General features: G+C 33.8%; 1 protein-coding gene across 1 annotated transcript; it reads left to right on the top strand.

Annotated features, from left to right (window-relative positions):
* Window positions 1–269: 269 nt before the first annotated feature.
* On the top strand, window positions 270–12,806 carry LOC111506936 (cathepsin B). The gene is made up of 4 exons (XM_074172238.1): window positions 270–639; window positions 5,937–6,146; window positions 10,900–11,048; window positions 12,405–12,806. Exons 1-4 carry the CDS (start codon window positions 280–282, stop codon window positions 12,748–12,750), a joined length of 1,065 nt encoding a protein of 354 aa, XP_074028339.1. The 5' UTR covers window positions 270–279; the 3' UTR covers window positions 12,751–12,806.
* The last annotated feature ends 14,178 nt before the right edge of the window (window positions 12,807–26,984 follow it).

The raw sequence follows: 26,984 nt of genomic DNA, 5'->3' as shown, positions 1-26,984 counted from the left end.
GTTCTTCTTTACGAACAATGTATGCCAATGGATAAATCCCATTATTTATTATTATTATTATATTTTTTTAAATACTAGCTCAGAAAACACTTCCGAAAACATCTGGTTCAATTTTTCATATATTGTTACTATTAATGTGTCCATTAAAATTTTTTTAGAACTGCTTGGAAATAACCTTGTTGAGATTGTTGACAGATGATAATTCTGATTGAATTTATCAATAGATAATGAAAGTGATTCACTTTATGTTAGATATAAAAACAGATCTTTTGCTATAACATGAATAGAAAGTGTTTTCAATTTCTAAAAATGCGAGTTTCACTTCTTTTCTTCTTTATAGGGTTAGTCGTTGCTGGCAATACTCTCGATGAATTGTCAGACGAATATATAGAAAACATCAACAAACAAAGCTTAACATGGAAAGCTAGGAGATTTTTTGATGATTCCATGACATTATCGGATATCAAAAATTTGCTTGGAGTTTTAAGGCCCGAAAATAAACTTGGGAGCTTACCTGTTCGATATCACGATGAGAAGGATGATACTGAAATTCCCGAAAGTTTTGATGCAAGAAAAAAATGGTCCAACTGCGAATCGATTCATATGATTAGAGATCAAGCAAACTGCGGATCTTGTTGGGTGAGTATAGTCATGATAGTAGATTACAGTTGAATTCAACTATGGTTGAGATTCTGATCTGGATTAAAAAAAGCGATTTAATTTCAACAGGAGTACTCAGTTAGAGGAAATGCTATTATTACAGAGTATATATGAAATAAATATTAAAAATAATGGAATATAGAAATGTATAAAAGTAAATGTTGAAACAAAGTATATGTAAAATATTCATATACGTAGAATTGCAACATAAAAAGTTACAAATAATGCAGACGTAGTGCAGTTGCAGACGATTATCGTTAGACCAAAGTTTGATTACATCTAATTCATGTTGTACACGTTGACAGTCAGTAATGTCGTCGATTTTATAATATAGCTTCAGGTCGTCTGCAAATAGTAGGCTAGGAATATTCAAAGAGGTTGCCAAGTCATTAATAGAAACTAAAAATAAAAGAGGTCCAGGATTGGAACCTTGTGGTACCCCGGATGTAACTACGTACTGAGCCGATTTGAAAGATTCATATTCGACGAATTGTTTTCTGTTAACTAGATAACTAGGTTAGACTGTTAACTAGGTTAGACAGTCCAAATTTTGTCAATTTGCTGAGAAGCACATAGTGGTTTATTTGATCGAAGGCTTTTTGAAAGTCTAAATAAACTACATCGACTTGTTTTTGCTGGTCCAGGTACGAACAGAGATGAGAAATGAAACTTTCTATGTGAAAAGTGAGAAATGAAACTTTCCACGTTTTTTCAACACTTTTATTTGTAACTAATATTACTACAGTTTCGCCCTATGAAGACATTTTCAAACTAAAATAATAATTGTATTACTGTATTCTATTAGTTATATTCGTAGTTACGAATATAAGTGGTAAAAAACAGAAAGTTTCATTTTTCATGATGAATTCTATTATGGTAACGTAACGGCTATATCCATAAATTTCGCTTAATTGTAAGTGAAATAGTTCTCAATGACTTGAAGAAAAAAAGATGTTTTCAAAATTTTATCCAGAATAAATTTGAAATTCATATTTTGCTTCGAAATGTATATGCAGAACACACTAGATAACTTTTTTCAACTGAATTTCATTCAGTATCTTTGCCAGAGCTCCATATTGACTTTAACACTGATTATTTATTATCTTCAATACATAAATAACGATTAATCAGTGGAACACTAGACAGAGTTAACACAGTTTTTTAAACTCACTAGACTTGTTTCTATGAACATATGTATATACGGAGTTGCTTGGTTTCTGAGATACAGGGCGTTGAGGTTTAAAAAAAACGGCATTTATAAAATATCATAAATATCCTTTCACCGATTTGATTGAAATTTGCTACAGTTATTTGAAGTGATAAGGCGCTTATTAAGCCTGACCTAGAGTGAAATTATTAGGTCCAGTGGCGTCGCAATGGGCATCACAGCCAACAATATTGAGAGAAAAGAACGCTACTGACTTTTTTGTAGTTTTTTATTTTTTTAGATTGAGCGACTGAAAATACAACTTTTTCGTCGCCTGTGATTTCTTCATATCAATCTTCGTGTTCAAGAAAAAAAATTACTTCTAAAAAGTATCCATGACCAACATAAAATAAAAACCAAAAGTGAATAAAAGCAATTACGACCTCGAAGTAAATGAGCAAAATGTCCACCTCCTGATAAAATACACGACTACAATCGATTTGTTATTGATTGTCTGACATATTCAAAAATACCTGGAGTATTCCTTATAACATTGCAGTTGTCAACTTTTCAATGCCCCGAGTTATTCTAGTACATGAGTTTTATAAACAAGAATATAGAGGACTGATATCAGGACTGCGAGCTGGCCAATTTTGAGGTCCTGCACGTCTAATCCAGCGATTAGGGTAGGTGATGTCGAGATGCTGATGAGTAAGAAAATAAGCTGGAGCTCCGTCGTGCATAAATCACATGCTACCTCTTACAAGTACCGGCACATATTCTTACAGAATGGGTATGATCTCGCATTAAGTACGTGAAGGATTTACCCGTTAATCTTGGTGGTAGTGGTAGGCACCAATCTTTCCTACCCAAACGTTCAGCGACAATTGTTGAAACGTGTATATTTTTGTCGGCCCAAAAATGGTGATTGTCAAAGTTTATAAAAATATGCCGTGGAAAATTTGCTTCGTTCTTGAATGAAATATTTGGTAAAACATTATTATGAACCATTTGCTTCGTTCTTGAATGAAATATCTGGTAAAAGATTATTATGAACCATAGTATGAATCAACCACATGCAGAACATCAATCTTGAGTGAAAATTTCGAAGCAGTAGAGCTTGGAACCGCTGAAGGTAATATAGGTACAGTAGAACCGTCCATACGGTTTTTCGGTTGACTTCCAGCTGCAGTAAAATCTTTCTAGTACTATTTGAAGGATCTTCTTCTATGACATCAAATATAGCTCCTTTCAGTTCAGGCTTTGTTACAGTTTGTGGTCTTCCACCACCTGCATTTTTATCAAAACTCTCAGTTCTGAATATTTTAGCACATGGAATTACTGTCCTGGTAAACTCTCTGTGTTCTTCCGCGTTGCTATTTGATGATCCATGTCATCCATTTCAGCGTTAGTGACGACTAATTGACGACTCTGACTTTCATTGATATGACAACACTATCACTGTCAGCTGGTTTCCAAAGCAGGTGTTCATGATATGCAGAGTGGCCTAATTTTTTTTCTCGAAAACGAAGCTAGAAATGGAAAAAACACAAGAGACGTAAATGTGGTATTTCCAGTTGAATAATGAAAAACAATTGAAAACAACAAGTCAGTGGGGTACTTTTTTCTCAATATTGTTGGGTGTGGTGCTCACTGGGACTCCAGTGGACCTAATGATTTCAATCTAGTAAGGGGCTAATAAGTGCCTTTTCAAATAACTGTAACAAATTTCAACCAAATCGGTGTAAAGATATTCATGATATTTTATGAATATGTACCGGTTTTTTTTAACTTCAACGCCTGGTATGTCAGAAACGTATTAACTCCTGACATATGTTCATGAGAACTTTTTTTTAAACGACCCAACGAGTCAACCTTGGAAGTTTCGTACCGTAGTCAGGAAACACTCTGTATAATGCCAAGAAAATCCTGACATTAGTTTCATTCAAGGAGAAAAAGTGGCTGAACGGAGCATATATTATGGTCAATGGAAATTAATACGTCAGTTTGTGCATCCTGAATAAGTTGACAAAATAATAAGAATGAAACAACGAAGCTACTACAATGATCAACCTAACTATTGAATCAAGAATTGATTTTATTATTGGAATTTAGTAAAAAGGAGCCCATGTGATAATTTTGGCAAATTTTATAAGATTCTTTGACACTTTATGAATTATTCTGTGAAAACAATTATATATATATATATATATATATATATATATATATATATATATATATATATATATATATATATATATATATATATATATATATATATACACATTAATTGAATAGAACTGGACGATACTTGAAAATCCATATTAAAACTAATTAATTCAGTTTATTGTAAATTCTTGAGACATCTATTACGAAACACGTGTCGAAACAAACTTTTGCTATCAACTAATATTACATAACGCAATATCTCAGAAATACTTGAAATCCATTACGATAAATGGTATCATTGCCTTATCATTTATATTTTTTCAAGAGTTATATTTTTCCAACAAATGTAGGTACTCAATCAATCATTCAATTTTAAATTACTAGGTGATGAAATTTTCACAAAAATCACTACAAACAACCCATTGATTCTCCATTCTCCTGTTAATAATATAAGTTCATTATTGGATAACATCGTAGGTTTTGATAGCTTGCAACGACCAAACAATTTTTTTTCTATTTTCTAGAAATAAACTAAATTTCTCAAAAAAAACAATGATGTTTATTTATAATACATATCAAATTCATACGATGGTTTTAACTCTCATTATTTAATGAACCATCGATATAATGATATTCAAAATCTTCGTATTATTCCTAAATGCATTCCTCGGTCGTGATACAAAATCTGCGTGGTTTATTGAATGAAACTCTAAGGCTTTGGATGTCAATCCAACAGAACCATCCTCAACAAGTGCATTTGTCGATAGATATGGATTTATCGACTATAGTATGTAGGACAGCATTCAACTTAGTAGTTAAATCATCGACATTTCTACTGAATGATGTCACACTTACAGCATTTATTATATGAAGTATTTCATCATTTCCATCTCCAGATTCACTGCCTAACAGGGTTTAAATTTTATGTTTGTTGTTGCTCATATTATTTATTTATTATTTGTGGGCACAAAACACTATCATCCATTAACATTCAAAATTAAGAATAAGGTTTATACATTAACACAATCAAATAATATAAGATATCTCTGTTAAATGATTATAAGTTATTATGGTTGAATTATACTACTTTTTAATTTTCACATGAATACTTTATATATCCACACTCATTTTTTGACTCCTTTTATTTGCTTCAATTCCAAAGGTGAACTGTTAAGTGAATGTGTAATTTCCGGGTTTTATGACCGAGGGCTACAGGGTTTTATGCCTGGCTCTTTGTCTACTGTACTGCGGCAGATTTTATCAAAGGCGATTTGGCAATGGCAGTGCCCGAGTTGGTTTTATATTATTATTAGTGGGCGTGGCTTGGTTTCTCCTAATTGGATTACCTGACCTCGTTTGTGTAGGTACCTGTAAGGACAGGTAGCTAGATTTTATTGATGTTCATTGCTTCTTCTTTTCTATCAAGAATCTCAAGGGACTCTAGTCTTGTATGTTTTTGTGAACAGAGTATATAGGAAATCAGCACACACAGACAGGTTCCTGAACAAAAACTATAACCACCACAAAAAGAAGCTGAGAAAGCACGACGGATTTTTGAACCTTAGAGTCTTCCTGAGGAACTCAATCACCTGAGAAATGCTTAAAAAAATGGGTACATCAAAAGAGAATACGAGCGGGGGCTATACGACCCAGGAAGGTTGCGGACTGAAAGTTACTTTGTTCAATAATCTGCAGCAATTGTCACAGTTTCATAATAATGACATTCACTTAACGACCAGTAAAAATTGAGAAATCAACTACCTTCGATTTTTCTGAATTTTTGAAGCTAACAAAATATGATCTGAGAATTTGTACCTTTTAATGATAATAAAGCTCAATACCAATAATGACTGGTTGAAAATTATTTGTTATATATCTTCAAATTTAGTTAGCAATAACAGAACTAGGGAAACAAGCTCCTCATATTGTACACCATTTTTGGCAAATAATTCTTTTATAGGCTTTTGCTGCAGTCGAAGCAATGTCTGACCGCATATGCATCCATTCAAATGGTGAAAAACAGATATTAGTATCAGCAGAAGATCTTTTATCGTGTTGTGGTATAGAAAAATGTGGAAATGGTTGTGATGGTGGTTATCCCGCAGCAGCATGGGAATATTGGTACACTGATGGTCTTGCCAGCGGTGGACTTTACCAAAATTCAACTCAAGTAAGTAGTATGAAAGAAATGAGGAAAAAGTGGAGAAGTGCAAACAATGAATACATGTAATTGAATACATTTCCAGTGAAAGAAAGGAAGTCTTTCCCAAATATAACCCATTTATCAGTTGTATGTTACCTTAATACATTTCAAAATGAAACCATATTCTTGGCCTGTGAAGAACAGAATGATTTTATGAAAGAAAAATTTTGACTGTCGGTAAAACAGACAACAAAGCGAGAATTCTAAAAGTAAAGCAACCGTATCGTGGAAATGACTCAAAAAATATTTACTTCTGTTGATAAGACTGAAACAAATATTCATGAAACTTATTTAAGGAAAGAAGATATTTGAAGAATATCGTCAAAAAAACAATAATATTATCACACCCGGAATCGATGCCTATCAAAGGTACATATACAACTCTCATATACTTATAGGGAATTGTAAAAAAATTTTTTCGCATATTCTCTTACTATTCTCTGGTACTTTCACCAGATTCCGTAAAATACTTATTTGATTTCATTACATTTTCCAAAAATTATGGCAGGTGTATTCTTTCTATAAATGATGTTTTTTCAGTTCTTCTAACCACTTCTTTTTCTCTTTACAATTTGTGAGAGTATCAATCAATCAATCAAACATTTATTGAATCAGTTTTCCTTCACAATCACATTAGACAAAAGAAAATATAACATTGTCATAAAATACTTGCTGATTCAACAGGTGAAACAAACATAAAAAGGTCGATATGAAACATACATAAAAAAAAGTTAATGAACCATAATCAAATTAGGATTCAAGGAGAAACTCATCCACAGAGTAGTATGATTTTTGCAATAGAAAAATTTTGACACGCCTTTCAAAGACATTGATATCTGAGGAATTAATGTCCTTACTAAGCTCATTATATAGCTCAACCCCGAAGCAAATGGGGAGATTTTCTGATGCTGTCAATCTACTATGACGTTGATGTAGATGATAATTATTTCTGATGAAATGTTCATGGAATTGCGGATTTCTAGAAATAATTGAAATATTGTTTATATAAAAAAATCAGAGTTTGGTTGATATAGAAACTGGGCATTGTTAATAAACTATAATAATAATAATAATAACAATAATAATCTTCATCGAAATAGGAAACCTAATATACATATCTATGAGTGTAATAATAACATTAGCACAATGAAATATAAAAAAAAATGAATGTAAAAAAAAATTTAAATTTGAACAATTTGAGATTTGAACTAGCGTGTAGCCAGACAGTGAACATTACATATAAAGATTTCAGTATCATATGTTAAGTAACATTTAAACAGAGATAATGAAATATAGGTACATATATATATTAAATTATTATTGAAACAGTAATATTTGGTTTCATTACAGATACAAATACCCTAGTGAACAATTGAAAACAATCAAAAACAATAAATGAAAAAACAAATAAATGATAGCCAATAATGTCCCAAATAATTCCACATAACTATACAATTTGTATTCTATTACTTTTTTTTTGAATTCTTCAAGTGCTCTTTTAAAATCTTTTAAAATGGATAGTTTTTTATATCTTCAGGTAATTCATTGAACTCGTGGAAGCCCTTAAACATTAACAAATTTTTAGAACTTCCGAATGCTGGTCTGTTTATATGTATATTATTGGAATTTTTTGTATTATAGTTATGAATATTTTTATTGAATTTGATATGTATCTTTGAGATATTCTGGTGCCATTCCATTTACAATTTTGTATACTAGAGCCATTGTAAAAACTACTTTCAACTGATAATCAATTCAAACAATCAAGCATACTTTTTATGGGAGTACGGCGATTTGTTTTCAAGATTACTCTCATCCCTCGATTTTATAGTTTTTGTAGTATATTTAATTTATTGAGGTTGAATAAAAATAATAATGACGTATAATAATCAATAAGTGTGGTTGAATAATGGTATTGTAAACTGTTACTTTGGACTGCATTGACAAATTTTGTGATATTTTCTTATGTATATATTGAAAGTGATTGTCAAAATCAAAGAAAAAACATCCATTTGAAAACCAAGGTATTTGACTGATGACACAACTTGAATTTTTTCGTTATTGATATTGAGGTTTATACCGTTGACATCTAGAGAACTGTATTTATATTTCGTGGTAAATATCATTGCTTTTGTTTTTGTTACGTTTAATTTCAATTTGTTAGTGCATAAATACTCATTTACCGCTCCTAAAATCCTATCCATTTTATGAATAGCTCTATTTAAATTCATATCGCTACACATAAGCAACGTATCACCAGCAAATGTGTTTATGAGCTCAGATTCAATAAAAACTCCAATATCGTTTAAATATAAAACAAAAAGAAGTGGGCCCAGAATGCTACCTTGGGGAACACCTATATCAATACCCTTTTCATTTGATAGAGTGCATCTTTAAAACTCACTTTCTGTTTTCTATTGTTCAAATAATCAGTGAACCATTCTAACACCTTTCCATCAAACTCATTCTGAGCCAATTTCAACAACATAATTTCTCTATCAATTGTCTCAAAAGCTCTTTTTAAGTCTAAAAATACGGCCATAACATATTTCTGGTTATCCAAATTAGTTTTAATATTACATATTGTGAGCTGTAATGCTGTTTCACATGAGAAGTTTTTACGGAAACCCGATTGATTATCTATCAAAATTGAATTTTTAGTGACGTGATGTAATAATTGATCATATGATCATATACAGCAACTTTCAGAATTTTTTCAATTGAGGGCAAAGTATTGATGGGTCGAAATTCACTGGCTTTTTTGGTGTTTACTATTTTTGGAATAGGAATAACAGTTCTGCTTTCCAATTTATATGATATTTTTCCTGTATATAGAGATGTATTAATTGAGTTAAGAATAATATGACCGATGGTTTCGAAGACCTCTTTGATCATTTGACAGTTCAGCGTTTCATATATGGAGAATTCATTGTCTAGGTTACTAACTACTTTCCGCAAATCTATCATAGAGAGCATTTCGAAGTTTTCGGATTTACAATATAAATTATTGTTCACATTGTGCCAGCTTTCAGTGTTGCTAATACTTTGTACGATATCATTAATACTATGAACAAAATAATTATTAAAACCTCACGCTATTTCTATGTTACTCGGTAATAGTCGATTATGCTCATTTGATTCAAAATATATGCAATTCGAGACATTATGGCTATTATTGTTAACCAGTCTCTTCAAAGTTCTCCACATTTCTTTGGAATTATGTGTATATCTGTCAATATTGTCAAAATATTATATTTCTGGGGGCTGATAAGCCCCACTGTTCAAGACCATAGAAAATTACTGACTGAATTTAACTGTGGTTTCAGCTTGAGAAAATCAAGATACACTGTTTGTTTATTTGTATAACGTAATATATTCATATTTTTCAGCTCTTATGATATTTATTTCTGAAGAGTCTTTCATTTAGCGCTTCCTTTCTTCAAATTTAAATAAAAAAAATTATTCGTTTGCTGCCATTATGTGTGGAATATAACATCGTTCAAATTTCTGCTACGGCTTCTCTGGGTGGAGCGCATCTGAAATGTTCAATTTTCTGTCTCTGGCGCATAGATCAGGCTGAATTTGACGTATGGCATGGAATATGTTGGCTATGAGGACCGATGTGTTTTGTGGCTTATTCACATTTCACTGCGGCTTGAGAAAAATCCACAAGAATAACTTTAATAGGATCAAATCACAACGAAAGATCTTGGTGGCTAGTCCACGTTACCTCCACTTGAGATGATCATGCCCTCAAATCGCACGTGCAGAATATCCAATGTGGCATGAGCTGTGTGGCATGTAGCCTGTTGAAACCACATGTCGTTGGTGTCCAGATCATCCAATTCAGGCCAAAAGAAGTACTATAGTACTCGTCGTTGACAGTGATATCCTGGCCAACGTCGCTCTCAAAAAAATGTGGACCGATGACGCCGCCAGCCCAAAATCCACACTAAACAGTGACTTTTTTGGGATGTATTGGACGCTCCTGGATCTCATGTGGATTGGTATAGTCCCAAATTTAGTCTGCAAAAGGTTGATTTCTTATGACCAACGCAAAATCGACTGCCTCGGATTCTTCTGCATGCTCTAACAGACAGTGGCGACGTGTTAGGCAGAACTTATGTTTCGTCGACGTTCGGATGTTTTTTGATAGTTTACTGAAAGAGTGGACTCAAATTCATCGACCACATTGCGAATATTTCCTCGGTAGGACGATTATGGTGACAAGAACAGAACACCTATTTTGCTAAAATTTTATTTTTTGTCCGTGTTGTTGAATACTGTATTCGTCCAAAACAGCAAAACTTGGCAGAACAGATTGAATAAATGACAACTAATTTGACAGATGTAGCTCCAATAAGAGAGCCGTTATCAATTGTTAGAAGACCCTATATATAGGTGCGTCTGATGTTTAGAGGTACCTATGTATGATAGTTTCAAGTTCATTTCTCTCTGGAAATGCATAATATTGGTCTAAAACTGTGAATGATTGGAATCAATGTTGCGATAATATTTATTGAATAATACATAGGCCTGGTCTAACAATTCTTGTTAGGATAATAGTCACTTATTGGGAGGATAACTTGGAGAACTGAAAAAATTCATTTTAATGGTCTGAAAAAATATTTCAGTAGCTGATTCATTTTGAAAATTCTCAGCTCTCCATAAAAAACTCTTTCAGGTGTACATATGCTTTTCAGTTATCTATATATTTCAGGGATGTAAAGCATATTCATTGAAGCCATGCGACCACCACATAAAGGGAGGAATCAACTGCACTGGCCATGCGAGTACACCTGCATGCACAAAACAATGCGACAATTCGACTCTCGATTATAAATCTCAAAAAACATTCGGAAAAAATGCGTTTTTCAGATTAATTCATGTCATGAAATTTTATGTTATTACTCTGATTTGCGTTATACTTCACGAATAAATCTTTTTCAAACATATTCCTGTTTGAAGTCATGTAAAAAGTATAATTCGAAAACTGAGGTGGATTTTCATTTTTCTCAAAAACTATTTATTTATTCATCAATTACTATATTGTCCCCTCCAAAGTACTCCCCCTCAAATATAATACGATTGCATCAGCGTTTTTTCCAATTCTCCAAGAAATTCTGATATGCACTTTTTGGTTTACCCTTTCATGAATCGATAAAAAACCTTCCATTTAATATAAATCGATCTAACTAGTTTTTCACAAAAATTTATTCTATTTATATCTCTTTAATCGTCTCATAATGAAGGCGAAAGTACGGACTTTCGTGGGTTTCATCAATTATGGTAGAAGAAAAAAGTCGCAGAGGGCCAAATCTGGTGCATACGGTGGATGAAACATGATTACTGTATTTTTTTGGCCAGAAACAATGACAAGTGAGCAGGTGCGTTATCCTGATTCTAGGAGCAATGAATTGTTTTTTCACAATACCGGACGTTTTCTACGTATTGCGGCTCATAACTTGAAAAAAGTACTCCTTATTGACCGTACGACCCTCATACCCTTTACTATAAATCCTGAAATTAACAGGATCTACGAATGTTATGCTTTCGGATCTTAGTATTCAACTGGAAGCTCCTATAAATTCAACATCAATACAGTTGCAATGGTGTTCTTAGATATCACCTATGTTTTTCTACAGTATTCGAGGACAAATGAGGACCTATTAAAAGTATCCAAAATCTCTCGAAATTCAATATTTTTTGGCAAAATTCAGAGACCTTCCGGTTTCATTTTCAGGGTAGTTCATACAACTTTTTGTTCTGCATAATAACTTTGATAAAGCTCAAAACTGAGCTTCATCAAAGCTTCATCAAAGAAATGATTTGCTTTGATAAGAAAAATGTGTTGAGTTAGACGGAATCACGAGTATGAAATGTTTGTGTCAAAAATGATAGGTTAGATTCTATAATATTCTGAAGCTTTGTTTCGAAAAAACGATCTCAAAATCAATAAAACTAACGGCTCTGACCTCCTGGAAAAACTTACTCATTGAATTCAGTTTGGGTATACTATATTGATATCTTTTCCTTCAGGATAACAAAAAATGGAAGACTCAAATAGGTAGAAATTTTAGCAGTTCATATGTTTTTGAAAAGAAGGCTTCTTTTTTTATGGCAATCTGTTATGAAAAAAATTGAATATTTCGATTCAAAACCAGTGTTGATGAGATTTTGAATTTAGAATACACTTTAAGCTGCTGAATATTATATAAAATGATAATACGTAACTTTTTCCACGGTTTCAATAGTTAATAAACACTTGTTTTTCTCAGGTGTCTACAGAATGCAGGAGGATAATTTAACCAGTATTGGCGAGCACGCAGTTAAAATTATCGGTTGGGGCGTAGAAGAAAAAGTACCATATTGGTTGGTAGTGAATTCATGGAATGAACACTGGGGTGACAAAGGATTATTCAAAATTGTACGAGGGGAAAATCATTGTGGTATCGAGGATCATATTGTAGCTGGTTTACCTGTTGGTAGTAGTGGAGTAGCCATTTTGGCAAAAATAAAAATACTTGCTCTCATTATGTCAGTTTTATCATATTTTTCATGGTCAGTATGAATTTTGAAGTGAAGTAACATTTGCAATATACACTTTTTAGTAAAAAATGCTCAATATTTATTTCTCTTATTCATTCAGTCCTCTATTATTTTCACTGGAATTTTACATTCCTACTCATGGTTAGATAACTGAACATTAATTGGGCATATTCCATTTTCATTATCAACTCAGACATCCTCCTGACATAATTGTTGGGTGGATGCAATATCATTCATCTCACACTATTTTTTATCCAGCTGAACGGCTTTCGCTAGCTTTGAATAAAGTTCTGAGTAAACTAACACACTTGTTTTCGATAGAGGCGTTGTCCACAAGTGATTTTTTTTTGAGTTTTGTAGACTGAAAAGAAATATTTTTTGCTACGTCGATCATCTGAAGAAAGCTAAGTAAACAATTATATTTTTTTCTGTTGATTGAATTTGTAGACGAAATTAATGAATAAGGCAAGTTACTAAGTGGACTTTTTAGTGGTTTATGTTAAGCAATAACTTTTCGAAATGAACTGTTCAGTTTGTCGTTTATTACACTTCAACAGATACTCTATCGATTCAACTTCGTTAATTTTTTTATATTATAGAAGCTTGAGTACAATCTTGTTCTCTATTCTGGCTTGTGAAGGTTTTGCATTGTCTGTAGCATCATATAAGTACTATTTCATCAGTTCGGACTTTCATTGTCTAATATGATATAAATTGATTTGAAATCCCTGAAAGAATCTGTAAAAAAATTAAAAAGTTCAGCTGAAAAAAAAATTGTATAAAGCAAAAAACTGAAATTACAATGATATGACATACAAGCAACAATCAAAAAAATTGAACTATTAACACGAACTGAAAAATTAAAAAATTATTAACAAGAAATGAAAATTCAAAATATAAAATTGAAAGATTCCAAACCAAGTTACTTCACGATGTTTCGATTGTTAGTATCCACAATCGTCTTCAGGTGGTTTCCAGCGGGAGCTGACCGTATGGCGGGAGTTGGTCGTGTTCCGCTGGATTAGAGGTTCCCATATGTTACATATCTCAATGCTAGCTTGGTTAAGTGCGTTGTTGGACAACAAATATGCGGCTTCTTTGAATTTTCTCCTAAACCAGTGTTTCTCCTTGTGGATGATTTCAGCTTGAGCCCACTTGATGTTATGTTGATGAGTCTAAAAATGCCCTGCTATTTCGGATTTGCTTATTTCTCCTCGTTGAGTTTTTTGTGCTCGGCAATGCGAACTTTCAATAGCCTCTTGATTTCACCGATGTATGATCCTCCGCACTAGCAGGGTATCCGGTATATGCAATTCTTGGAATCGCAGTCAGCGTTTGGTGGCCTGGTTTTTGTGAGGTTACTACAGATAGTGGTCCCAGATCTGAAACAGGTTCTGATGTTATACTCGGACCCAATCCTTCTTATCCTTTCCGACAATCCTCTGATGTAGGCAAGTACAAGTACTGAGGCGGCTTCTCTTCCTTATGGAGCTCTTGCTGTCTTCTAGCTAGAGCCTGTTCCATTATCACTTTGGAGTAACCATTTCGTTGAAGATCATTTTTGATGAAGCCTAGTTTCTTTTCGAGACCTTCCTTCGTATACAGAGCTCAAAAGCACGGTCTAGTAGAGTTTTGATGATTCCTCTCTCAGTCGATTGATGGTGGTTGGATTCCTGGTTCAGATACTGTCCCGTATGAGTGGGTTTTCGATAAACAGGCGTTTCCCATTCAGTGTCGGTCCTCTTCATCACTACGTCTAAGAATGGCAATTCGTTGTGGACTTCCTTCACCATTGTGAAAGTGATGGAAGGACTTACGTTGTTGATGTGCTTCAGGAAATTATTTAGTTCTTCATTTCCATGGTTCCATATTATGAAGGTGTCGTCCACGTATCTCAATCAGACATGGTGCTTCTTGTGGGCTTGTTCAATGTTTGTCCTTCAGTTGGGAGTAGCAGTTTCGTAGACAGCATCCTATTAATTCCATGATTACTTGTATCGGTTGTTCGTTCTATCTTTCATGTTCCCATCTTCGGATAGGTTCTTCTGTATGAATTGAAGTGCTTCTCCGACAGAACGTTGGTGTGGAGTCTTTCCACGTCAGAACTGATCAGTTGATCATGCTCTTTGACTTCAATTACCCCTAGTAGTTCAACAAAATGCCTTGAAGTTTTCACAAAAGATGATGTTTATCCTTGCAGTGGTTTAATTACCGGTAGTAAAAATCTGAAAAAATTCTGAGTGGCTGAATTTCTGGAGCTAATGATCGGTCTGAGCGGAATATCCTTCTTGTGGATTTTGGGTAGAGGAGGCTTACACTGTGGTGCGGTGTTAGCGGATCTCTTCTCTTTCGTAAAATAGACTTGGTGTTTTTTCAAAATCTGGTACAAACAAGTACAGAATGATTTTGATTCTTCAAAATAGAAAAACGCATGTACAACTGAGAGCAAAACTAATTATAATTTTGAATTTCTAGTGATGAAAAGAACTGATTACCTTTCAGATATGGATGTTACATCAGAATTCACCCATGTTTGAAGAAACTTTTTGTGTTTCACAAATACCCGACGAATCGCCCTGAGAAGTAACGGACACTCATTAAGAAACAGTTTATACACTAGCGCCTTCACCAAATGTGTTGTTTTCGATATTCGGCATAATAGACTGCAAACCCATGTTGAATTTTCAGGTAGTCAGGTGGCAAAAGGATGTAACTTTTGTTTGAAGGTGGTTGACAATGTTTCGTGGTGTATTTAATCAGTTCGGACTTCCATTGTCTAATATAATATAAATTGATTTGAAATTCCTGAATGAATCTGTAAAAAAAATTTCAATTTTCATTTTTGTTGATAATATTTTAATTTTTTTTTATTTTCAGCTTGCATTAATATTTAAATTTTTTAATTTTTTTGGTTGTTGCTTGCATATTATTTCTTTGCAATTTTAGTTTTTGTTTAATAATATTGTTATTTTTTCGGTTAATCTTTTTAATATTTTTACAGATTCTTTCAGGGATTTCAGTCAATTTATATTATATTAGACAATGGAAGTCCGAACTGATGAAATAGGATGTAACTTGGATTTGAAATATTCAATTCTCCTAACAATTCCATCTGCCAAATGCCAGATCTTACTTGGATTATTCTGGATTTCAGTTCAAAATAATAGTTTTTCCAATACGTCTGTTGCTAATGCATTATTTGAGAAATAGAAAGAACAGAGTAAGAATCCAAAAAAACTCAGCTCAACCGCCACTATGAAATTCGGAATCCTACACGAAACGGTGGTTGTCCCTCTTCTGTTCACTAATGTTACAGCACTTTATCTTTCAAATAATAATAGTAATAAGAGATTTTCTCTTCGACTCCGCAGACTCTATCACAGACAGACCACTCTGTCGAGATGGTTATTCTGATTATTGGCTCACTGCGCTTGCTCATGGCACATGATTCTCGGACCCAATGAGCACTTACCCCACGGTGTGGCGAGTGGTCGTTGGTTGATAATGCTGGCGCGCCCTCCCGAATGTATCGGTGCTTCGGGGTATAGGGCCTGACACTACGGTGAAAAAAGAATAAGTTCATTTTCACCAATAAAGCAATCACTTACCTAATCAGAAATATGGTCTTTCACTATCTATGCTACCTCTATGCTATCTGGACAGCATTACAAAAGTGAATCATCATAGTAAGTGCGTAGTGAAAAAAACTGAGATTACGTGTCTAATTATTCAGTTTTTTTGAAATAACTTTCGATTGTAACCAACTACGAGTTCGTTATAATGACTTAGTGAAAACATATTTGTATTATGGAATGAAAGCATAGGAAGATTTCGTAGAAATATGTTGGAAACAATTCAGAGTATGAATTGAAGGGGTTATATTTTTTAGGAGTGATTAATTTTTGGGAAAGAAAGTTTTTGGTTTTCTACTACTCCATCTTGATACAAAAAAAAGAAGGATGAGGGAGTCTTCCAAAGAAAGGAAGGAAGTAACTCTATACATGTAAAGTAACACTCTATTCAGTGTTCATATAGAAGTATTTGTTTCGAAAGAATTTTTTCTAATAATTCAATGTTTATATGAAAGTAGCTGTTTCAGGAGGACTTTCTTTCAGTTTGTGTCTGAAAGTTACTTCTTTGCATGATCTACAGATCCATGTATAGAGTTACTTCCTTCCTTTCTTTGGAAGACTCCCTCATCCTTCTTTTTTTGTATCAAGATGGAGTAGTAGAAAGCCAAAAACTTTCTTTCCCAAAAATTCAGAGTACTTCAAAAACAGAAAATCTACTGCAAAATCAGTAGACCTGGCAACACTAAAGATAGCACTCATCCTGTGCGATTTCTTCTTCATCTTCAGTGAATGGTTTTGAAATCTTCTGAAGTCTAATTTGAATAAAGTTTCGTTGGGAATGATGAGGTCTTTCTATTTGTGGCATTGTGATTGAAAATGAAATGGATAATGCTGATTTTGCTTTCATTATGACGTAACAAGTACCATCCATTTATGTTCGCACAATCACAAATATCATAACCTGATTTTTTTGCGCACTATGACCACTGGAATAACCTAATAAAGTCGTCAATTTATTTGATTTATATTCGTTATATTTTTTTTTGAATGTTTCTAGTTATTCTGCTATTTCAAGTGGGGGCATCAAGAAAATGTTGGGATTTGTCTCTTTTCTATAGATACTTTAACGGGATGTGTTCAAATGATTTGGCACATTTGATGCCACCAAGAGTAGTACAAATTAGAAATACTTGACGGACTGTTGCTGCTCATCTTTTTGAAGTTCAACTAAGTACACCTCGAACTTCTCTGTTTAGGAACTCTTTCATTTGGAAAACTGCGTTTATGTGGAATAAACTTCCCGAGAAAGTTTTTCCAACTGGATTCAATCATTCTCTTAATACACTGCTTCACTCGTGATGTAAAAAAAGTATTTTCATCTCATACCAGTGTAATACCTGGCAAACGCTCTGTATGGTAATATACATGTGTTAGGAATCACACGTTGAAAGGTAAGACCTCGTTGATCCTTAGCTCGCACAAGTTTCGACTTCTGAGTGTTGTCGTTCGTAGGGGTGTCACAGCTGGTTGACGGAAAAACAGATTTTGAACAGATTTAAACAGATTTCAACATTCTAATTTCGGGAAGAGACAGATTTCTTCAAACGCCAGTTCTGTGTCTCACACAATGTAACATCATAGTCAGACCGAGAGAGTGTTTATATAAAAAAAGAAATCATCGGTGTGTTTTGGAAATATGTACAGTCAGATACATTTGTCACGTAGCTGAAAACCTCCAAAGATGTAGATATGGGCACATCAATATACAGGTCTTGAAATCGTGAGTTTTGTCAATTCATCGAAATAGGTTTTCTGGTGATCTCCGTCGCATGTGGACGACTGTTAGAAAGAACGGTTTGAGAAACGGGGGGGACGAAGCACTCGTTATTTGTTCCTGGCTTTTTGAAAAGCAGAAAAGACATAAGGTTTGGGGAGTCTTGGGATAACCACGAAGAGGGTCGGACACGAAAGCCCGTGGAGGTTGGTTCGGGGGTGTCATTCCTCAGCCTTCAAGGCTTTGAATAGTGGCCTGAATAGGAAAGTTATTTCATTTCTGAGCACGGGGTGCTAAATTTAAAGAAAATCACTAGCGACATTGTGAGCTGGTATTGGGTACAGGGAAGTTGAAAGTGTTGGACATACCGGGTCAACGAAACCTATGGTTGACCATGAACCACCAAAGAGGCGATATTATGTGAGTGTGTTTTTATATAGTATCCAGTTGATATTGGGAGAGAGAGATAATGCACATATAATTTTGTCTGAGTTGATATAACTTGTTGGGTTTCTAGTGTGGGTTGTTTATCTAGAGTTCAGATTAGAAATAAAAAAGAAAGCGAATTTGAGGTTATACACCACTCTCCCTAGGGTGAAAGTGAAACTGTAAGTATTTTGTACACATTATATTTTATATTTGAAAGCTCAGACTTTCATTATCTCTTCGACTGAGAAAAATATCATCCTCGTAGAGTATAAAGTTGAGAAAACAAAAATAATTAGGTACTTCTTAATCAATCTATCGGGAAGAGAATAGTAAGTGGAGAGTATTTTAACTAAGAATAAAATTCAGTAGAATATTCGGCATCGTTCTGGAACCATATATTGTGAGAAAACTACAAGTATGCATACCATATGATCAGGTTTCAAGCCTTTTTTCCGAATTGCCTGACATCCAAAATTTGATGTGGAAAAATACGCAGCTGGTGACAGCAGCTGCCAAAATTGATTTAAAAAGAATAAATAAACCAGAAAGGAGCATTTATTAATCACACTGGTGACAGCTGAGTGGGATTTCATGGGGATTTCTCGATTAAGAAATTCAATTTTACTGTTCAGACCTTCTTTTGTAAGTTATTAGACAAGTTCCATCCTAACTTCCAGGGCTTCTTTAAAATATATCGAGACCCATAGTTTCATTATAATTACTGCTGTTTTTCAAGTGCGTCAGTCAATAGCTGAACCGTCACAAAACATCACAAGAGGCTGTTGTTAACCAAGATCAGTTGATGATATAAGAAGCGAGGAAACAGAATGGCGTACACACACAATTAATCAACAAAGGATATGCTTTGGGGCGGCCGGCCGCCCCTACGAACTACTAGCTAGCCACCAAATAATGTACTGAGTTGGGGAACTATTCCCTCAGAATCACTTTATAGTTCTTTGGCCGCATGCTTCGGTGGCAAGGGATGTTATTGTTGGCTATAATGACCTCGAGTTGGAATACAGGCAGTGGTGGAGTGTGGAGTCGTTGGCGTTTATCTGAAAAAACATTTTTGTTCTTCAGAGAATTAACATGTAATGTGGAATGGGTTCTTATGAGATACAACGGATTCATTCAGTACGATCCAGATCTATTCTTATCTGACAAATTGAGCTGATTCACGAGCACAATGAGCCTTGCAACGACACTTCTGAAAAAATTCGAGATATGTTTCAATGGAATTGCTAACAAATTTGTTGAACATTATAGCGGAATTGGTAAAATCCTGGCGGATGAAATACAAAAAAGGCCAAATTTTAAAAATCATAAACCTAAAACCAGAATTATGAATTCCTTTTTGCTGTAAAAAAGTAATGAATGTTGAAGTCTTGCAAGTTATGTATAGCAAATTGATAGCAAAAAAAACTAGCAATTCCAGTGACATACCTAATAAACTGGTCATTCAGTATTCTAATATGTCCAGCTCTATTCAAGTGTGCTGTTATTTCACCAATATTCAAGTCTGGAAATAAACTCGAAGTGTATAACTACCGCCCAATATCCGTAATTACAAACTTTGCGAAAATATTCAAAACCATCTTGAAATCGCGCAATGGAGAATACCAATAAAAATATAAAATCTTATCAAGTAATGAATTTGGATTTCAAAAGGGAAAATCAACTGAAGATGGAATAACATTCCTTAAAAGCAACATCAGTAAATAATAAACATCAGTGAATAGACGAAAAATCGCCATCACTATGTATATTTATAGACTTGAAGAAAGCATTTGATACAGTCAGCCATGACCAACTTCTGGAGGTACTTGAGAGTACTGGGTTCAGAGGAACATCCCACCAACTCCTCTATAGTTATCTCCATGAAGAGAATCAATGTGTATAAATCAAAGACACTCTCAGTGAACTTCTCATAGTTCAATTTGGTGTACCCTAGGGGACAGTTTTGGGTCCATTTCTCTTCAACATCTACTTAAACGATCTCTTTATGCTAGATGACGGAGTAGTTATTTACAAATCGGGAACATGGAGTTTTCTGAAAATGAGTATGTATACAAATATTGATTCAGTATAAACCAAATATTGTGTTAGATGAACACAATACATTTTCTTCCTAATTTGGATTTCCCAAACTATTGCATGTTATATTTTCGAATATTTCCAATACTCGAAACAATATGAAATGAAGATTAACACTATATAATATACTAGTGTTAATCTATATAATTTATATAATATATAATTTGTTGTACTAGGTTGTTGAGAAAGTTTGATCCGTTTTGATATCGTGTGTTTTTATAGCTACATATCTCAATAAATATGTATTCCACCGATAGAGAATGTTATTCTCTATACATTGAAGCATCTTGATACAGAAAAATGTGGGAATCTCCCAAAGGAAGGAAGTATATAGTTACTTCTTTTAAAATTGATTTCTTCCTTTCTATCTTTGGAATATTCCCACATTTTATTTTTCTATATCAAGATGGAGTAGTACAAAGCCAAAACTTTCTTTCCCAAGAATATGTGGGAGTTGTCTACTGTCCCTTTGAGACATCCAAATGTCACAAAAGTTGTTCTAGATCAAGGGGTTCAGGTGGACCCCTTTAGGTCCACCTGAACCCCTTGTGGATCCACTCAATTCAGAATAACAGTGAAATGAGTATGTATACAAATATTGATTCAGTATAAACCAAATATTGTGTTAGATGAACACAATACATTTTCTTCCTAATTTGGATTCCCCAAACTATTGCATGTTATATTTTCGAATATTTCCAATACTCGAAACAATATGAAATGAAGATTATCACTATATATTCCACCTGACTCATATCCAACGTTCTTTATTTCCAACGTTTTTTGAATTCAAAGAATAATTTGTTGTACTAGGTTGTTGAGAAAGTTTTATCAGTTTTGATATTATGTGTTTTTATAGCTACATATCTCAATAACTATGTATTCCACCGATAGAGAATGTTATACTCTATACATTGTAGCATCTTGATACAGAAAAATGTGGGAATCTCCCAAAGAAAAGAAGTATATAGTTACTTCTTTTAAAATTAATTTCTTCCTTTCTATCTTTGGAATATTCCCACATTTTTCTTTATCAAGATGGAGTAGTAGAAAGCCAAAACCTTTTTTCCCAAGAATATTTGGGAGTTGTCTACAGTACCTTTGAGACATCCAGATGTCACAAAAGTTGTTCTAGATCAAGGGGTTCAGGTGGACCCCTTTGGTACTCATTCATCTACGAGAGACGAGAGGGTCTATGAGAGACTCGACGGGAGTCTAAGTTGGCGTAACCGAAAAATGGTGGTTCACAATTCGTAAGCGGGGTTCCACGAAAATTTATCTGATTTCGATAGTGAAGAATAAAATGTTTGACTTTATCTATCAATGTAGGCAGATGATATTTTGAGACGATTAGCGACTGTTACAAGTAAAAAATTGCTAATTCTATTTTGAGTACAACGTGTCAAGACTTGCAAGGCGCCGCCGTCTGCAACGGATGTAGAGACGTGCAAAGGGAACGAAATCCAACTTTTGTGTGAGTGCTTGCATTTTTGCATGAACTTCTTTGATTCTTCACCAATATAAGTAATAATATTTCTTCTCTCTAGATACAATAAGTGAGAATTGATTGGTTTCAAGTGTTGTATGTTTTTTTGATTGACCAACTTCACTTTTTTACATTCATTCATATCACAATCAATTAATTAATTAACCAATCATTTTTCGCTTTTCATCCATTCGAAAACTGGTAATTCAATATTTATTTCCATAGCAATTCCATACCAATTTTCACATTTTTTGTCAAGTTTTGGGAATATGTTAAAAATGTAGCTGAAGGGGGTCCACCGGAACCAGCAAAATTCAACACAACACAAAAAAGTGATCCTTCAGAGCATTAGTACCCCTGCTAAACTCACAGATCAAGATGGTCAAATGATGCGGTTCTGCAGGTTTTTCCGGGTTTTCCTGCAGTTGAAAATGCAAATAAGCGACTGGAATGAGTAAAATCGCCCGAAGCGCTAATTAATTTTTGTTGTTGTTTCATAATTTCATGATTTGTATTATTTTCTTTCTTAACAGGACCTTCATTATAACCTTTTTTTCAATAAACCGTTCAGTTTTGAGTTTCTATAACATTCTTTATGATTATCCATTATTAAATACAGTTGAAGTATTCAACAATAGAGATTCAAACCACATGCATAGTTTCACGCCACTGAATTGCAGAGAGGGTCATAAGTTTTAAAGTAAGATCATGTAATATGAAGGGCGGGTTAGGCAAGTCCAGGAAGTATATGCCCTTCGACATACATTATATATAACCACAGCTCAACATTCACTGTGCCGAGAATTTTTGGCGGAGCCATAAAACTTAGGTCTGCTCTACCTAAAATAGTAGAGGATAGCGCGATAACAAATGGTGATTGAATGTCTGTTACTGTTCCAGGATATTACCATGTAAGAATTATGATAATTAGATATTTGGTAGGATATTTCGAAGCCTCTTTCTGTTTCACTTCTGAAAGAAATACAGTGAAATGGATATAACCTTTTATATATCTCTACGAAAAGAGATACGTTGCTCAAAACCACGAAGTTTGAAAATAATCCAATGAAATGGGGAAACAATCATCAATAACCCATTTTGTGAGAAGTCTAGTATGGTATAATTGTTTTCTTCAATCAGTATCATTTCAATAGAGTCAGTGTGAGAAATGGAGTAATTTTTTTTGAAAACTTTGGTAAACTACCAATAAACTCTTCCGTATTAACCGGAATTAAGAGATGAAGGATATCTTATTTGTATTTACATCGATTGGAGAAAGATTTTATGACAAATGAGCGAAGAGTCAGCTAAATCTGTTTCTCAACTCATCCCTGAGAGTAAACAGATTTTTAAAAAACTGAATCCATGCACATGATATTGTTAAAGGTAAGTTTCCCAAAATACATAAATCTCACAAAATGATTCAAAAATAAATAATATTATTATTTGAGCATAATATCATACTCAGCGGAAAAATGGCCGAATGTTACATTTTTTACTGCACAGATGTATTTACAAAAAAAAATTTACAATACTGACTATCGCATGATGGTCAAATACGTGGAGTGTTAAAAAAATAAAGTGGATGTTCAAATTTCGAGGGCTACGTATATTTGATTGACGATTTTTGACTTTTTTCTATGTTGATAAACTCGTTTTGAATATGTTCACAGTTTCAGCTATTTAGCATGTTCAGTTTGCAGTTTCATTTTAGCAGAAGGACATGAGCTCAGTCGTGAATACGACGTGTTACATTTAGAAGAGGAGAGTTTGAAAGTCAATCTTCTAGAATGTTCAGAAATTAGAAATTCTATTTATTAACTGAATGATTAATTAGAATTGAATACTTCCCCCTCACGTAATATATATTTTCAAATGTGAAAAATGCGGAAAGATATCGATCAATATGAATAAATGAGAATGGGACAGAAAAATCACAGTGCTCTGTTGAAAATGACCGACGATATTTTTTCAGCCACTGATAACGAAAAGGTCACTCTTCTCTTGTCTCATCTCGATTACAGTAAGGCTTTCGACACCATGAATAACGATGTGATGTGCGCTAAACTTGTTTTTTTTTTGTTTCAGTATGGAGGCATGTGACATTCTTAAAAAATAGAAAGCAACGTGATGTGATGAAGAGTAGTCAGTCTGATAATATGAGTGTATGTCATGGAGCCCGCAAGGTTCAATTCTCGCCCCGCTACTCTTTATTATCTACACATCTGACTTCTCCAAGGTCCTTAAGTTATTCAACATTCTCACATATACAGACGACACTAACTTGTATTACTCCGATGAAGTGAATCAGCTCTTGGAAGGGCCATAGATAACATCAATTTGTATGTTGATGGATATTTTGTGGAATTGACTGACAAAATAAAATGTTTAGGATTTCATATAGACTTCAACCTCAGATTTGTTCATCAAGTCAATACTCTTATTGAAAGGTCGTACGGTTCTCTGAAACATGTGTATTCAAACAGGCACTATCTTAGTTGGTCTCTCAAAATTACCCTTTCAGACGTTCTGATTCTATCTATGTTTAATTATTCCGATATCGTCTATGGCCCTTGTATCGATTCCATAACTTCTGCAAGAATTCAAAAAGTACGCCTGCATTAGAGTAATATTCAGCTTAAATAACGGAGATCATGTGACTCCTTCAATCAATCAATTGGATTGGTTAAAAATGCAAAACAGGAGACAATTGCATTACGCCTGTTTCATTCACAAATTGATAGAAAAACAACAACCCACTTATTTGGTAAATAAACTCCTTCCCAGACATCAGATATACTCAAGAAACCTTAGAATTAACAATAATTTTGACATTCCATATCATAACCGCACTATCTATGAACGATCCTTCACGTATCATGCTGTAACAATGTATAATTCATTCAGTAAATCTTTGGAAAATTCATCACTACCGCTTTTCAAAAGTAAACTCAAAACTGAATTGCTCATCCAACAGTGAATCTAACATAAACATTTGTATTTCATTTTAATATTGTCCTAAAATTGTCATTTATTTTTTGGAATGTCTCTTTTTTTTCAAACGTGGTTGAGTGGAAGAATAGCGCTTTGCTAAACTCCGCCACGAAAAATAAGGACCATTTATTATTATTATTATAAATGAAATGAATAGATGTAATGTTTTTATACTTCAACAGATACAAACCACACCCCTTTCAAAAAAGTAAATACTTTGCTAGCTTATAAGACGACACCCATTAGAAAAATAATTGTTTTCATTACCTACTAGGAAGAAAAAAGTAATTCTCCGTTTTGTGAATCACTAGAGTTATTTGTACTCACGATTGATCTTGCATATTTCTGAGAAAATAAGATATGCATTTCCGTTTTGTTGAAATTAAATGAACCTTCTTTACGTCCTGAACAAAAGTCTATACAAAATAAAATTCAATTCACTCTTCTTTGTCACATCCACCGAAGAAGAACTTGTTGAATAGTTCAAAGTGAAAGAATAAAACATGAAATGGGTGAATATTCTATGAGACAATGCCTACGATGTGAACAATCGACTTCTGGTGTCTCACATTGTTTCTTGAGGACTATTCGTTTAAATAATAAAGTCCGTTTCAATTCTGAACAATGTAGGTGAAAACGTGTTCTCTTCTTCATTCAGTATTTACGATACATAGAGGGGGATGTCTAATGAAGTGAAGAAATCAATCAAGTTATAGATATTTGATAGTATAATAGTGTGTCGAACTATTTTATCCCAGTTTGATTGCATGAAAGTTAAAATCGATATTTCGATTTTAATACGGGTATGCTTTACTTTCTCCTATAGTATACAAAGATTGCAGACAGCATCTTCAAGTCGCTGAGAATCCAGGAGGTGTATCCCATTGAGAACTTCACTGAATAACAACACTTCACGTACAAAGAGAAAGTGATCAGGTGTTTACGCCAAATGGAAAAATTTTGAACTTTCAAAATTAATAAGTCATATGCATATGTGAAACAAATTTCCAGCATCACTTGGCAAATCATTACAATCAGTTTGTCAGAAGACAGCAATAATTTCAGATGACATTGCAACTATAAATTTGATAATATTGGACACTTTGATGAATAATTTGTGTAGTATAGACAAAAGATGGCGATATAGAATAAGGGTACTGTTCCCATAATGATCTAGTGTTTTCAGTTATGAAATTTTCCACTAAATTCCATCATCAATAATCTGCCAGTTGAATGTTTTTGAAATCTTTTTGTATAGTTTATCGAATTTGTTCATTGATCGTATCAAAAGAAATGAACTTTTAACGTTCAAGCCAGTCTCGATATACCTACATAGTAGGTTGAATGGACTGACGCCTATCTGAAAACAACTACTCCCCTGGCTAATACCACGAAGGGACAAATCTATGCAAATCCTGCACTGACGCCTGTCGGATATAATCCAATGCCATTCGTGGTATTATTCAGCGGAGTAGTTGTTTTCTGATAGGCGTCAGTCCATTCATTCTACTTTGTAGGTATATCGTGACTGGCTTGAACGTTTAAAGTTCATTTCTTCAGATTTGTTTCCTGCCAGTCTTCAAGCATAGCCCACTGACTAATAAGAAAGTTTTTCTTCCTTATCCAGAGAAATCGGGCAAATTATGGATATGCAGTTGGTTAGTACCTCGTCCACTAGATGGAGTGACATTTTGTGACGTTCGCTCTAACTTTGGAAGATGAATGAAATACTCTGAAAGAATTCCGATTTTCAATTATGGAATATCATTGACTTTAGGTCGATGATGGTCACTATATTGCACTGACGAGTGGCTAATGAGCCCGAAACCGGTCTGCAAGTGTGCCCGTTCCAAAATTGAAAGTCGATTCTTTCAGTTGCATTGCTAATTGCATAAACAGGAAAT

Source organism: Leptinotarsa decemlineata, unplaced genomic scaffold, assembly GCF_025532065.1.
Source record: "Leptinotarsa decemlineata unplaced genomic scaffold, Ldec_3_MD MMD2_tig00000035_RagTag_RagTag, whole genome shotgun sequence".
NCBI lineage: Eukaryota > Metazoa > Arthropoda > Insecta > Coleoptera > Chrysomelidae > Leptinotarsa > Leptinotarsa decemlineata.
Note: the sequence above shows the minus strand (reverse complement) of the source record. Positions and strands in the feature narration are given on the sequence as shown.

Excerpts from the sequence above, each read along its gene's own strand:
- LOC111506936 (XM_074172238.1), top strand. The coding sequence starts at position 280 with ATGAATAGAAAGTGTTTTCAATTTCTAAAAATGCGAGTTTCACTTCTT. Across the intron at positions 6,147-10,899 it reads TTTACCAAAATTCAACTCAA|GGATGTAAAGCATATTCATT; the intron begins GTAAGTAGTATG and ends TATATATTTCAG. Across the intron at positions 11,049-12,404 it reads AAAACATTCGGAAAAAATGC|ATACGTAACTTTTTCCACGG; the intron begins GTTTTTCAGATT and ends TATAAAATGATA.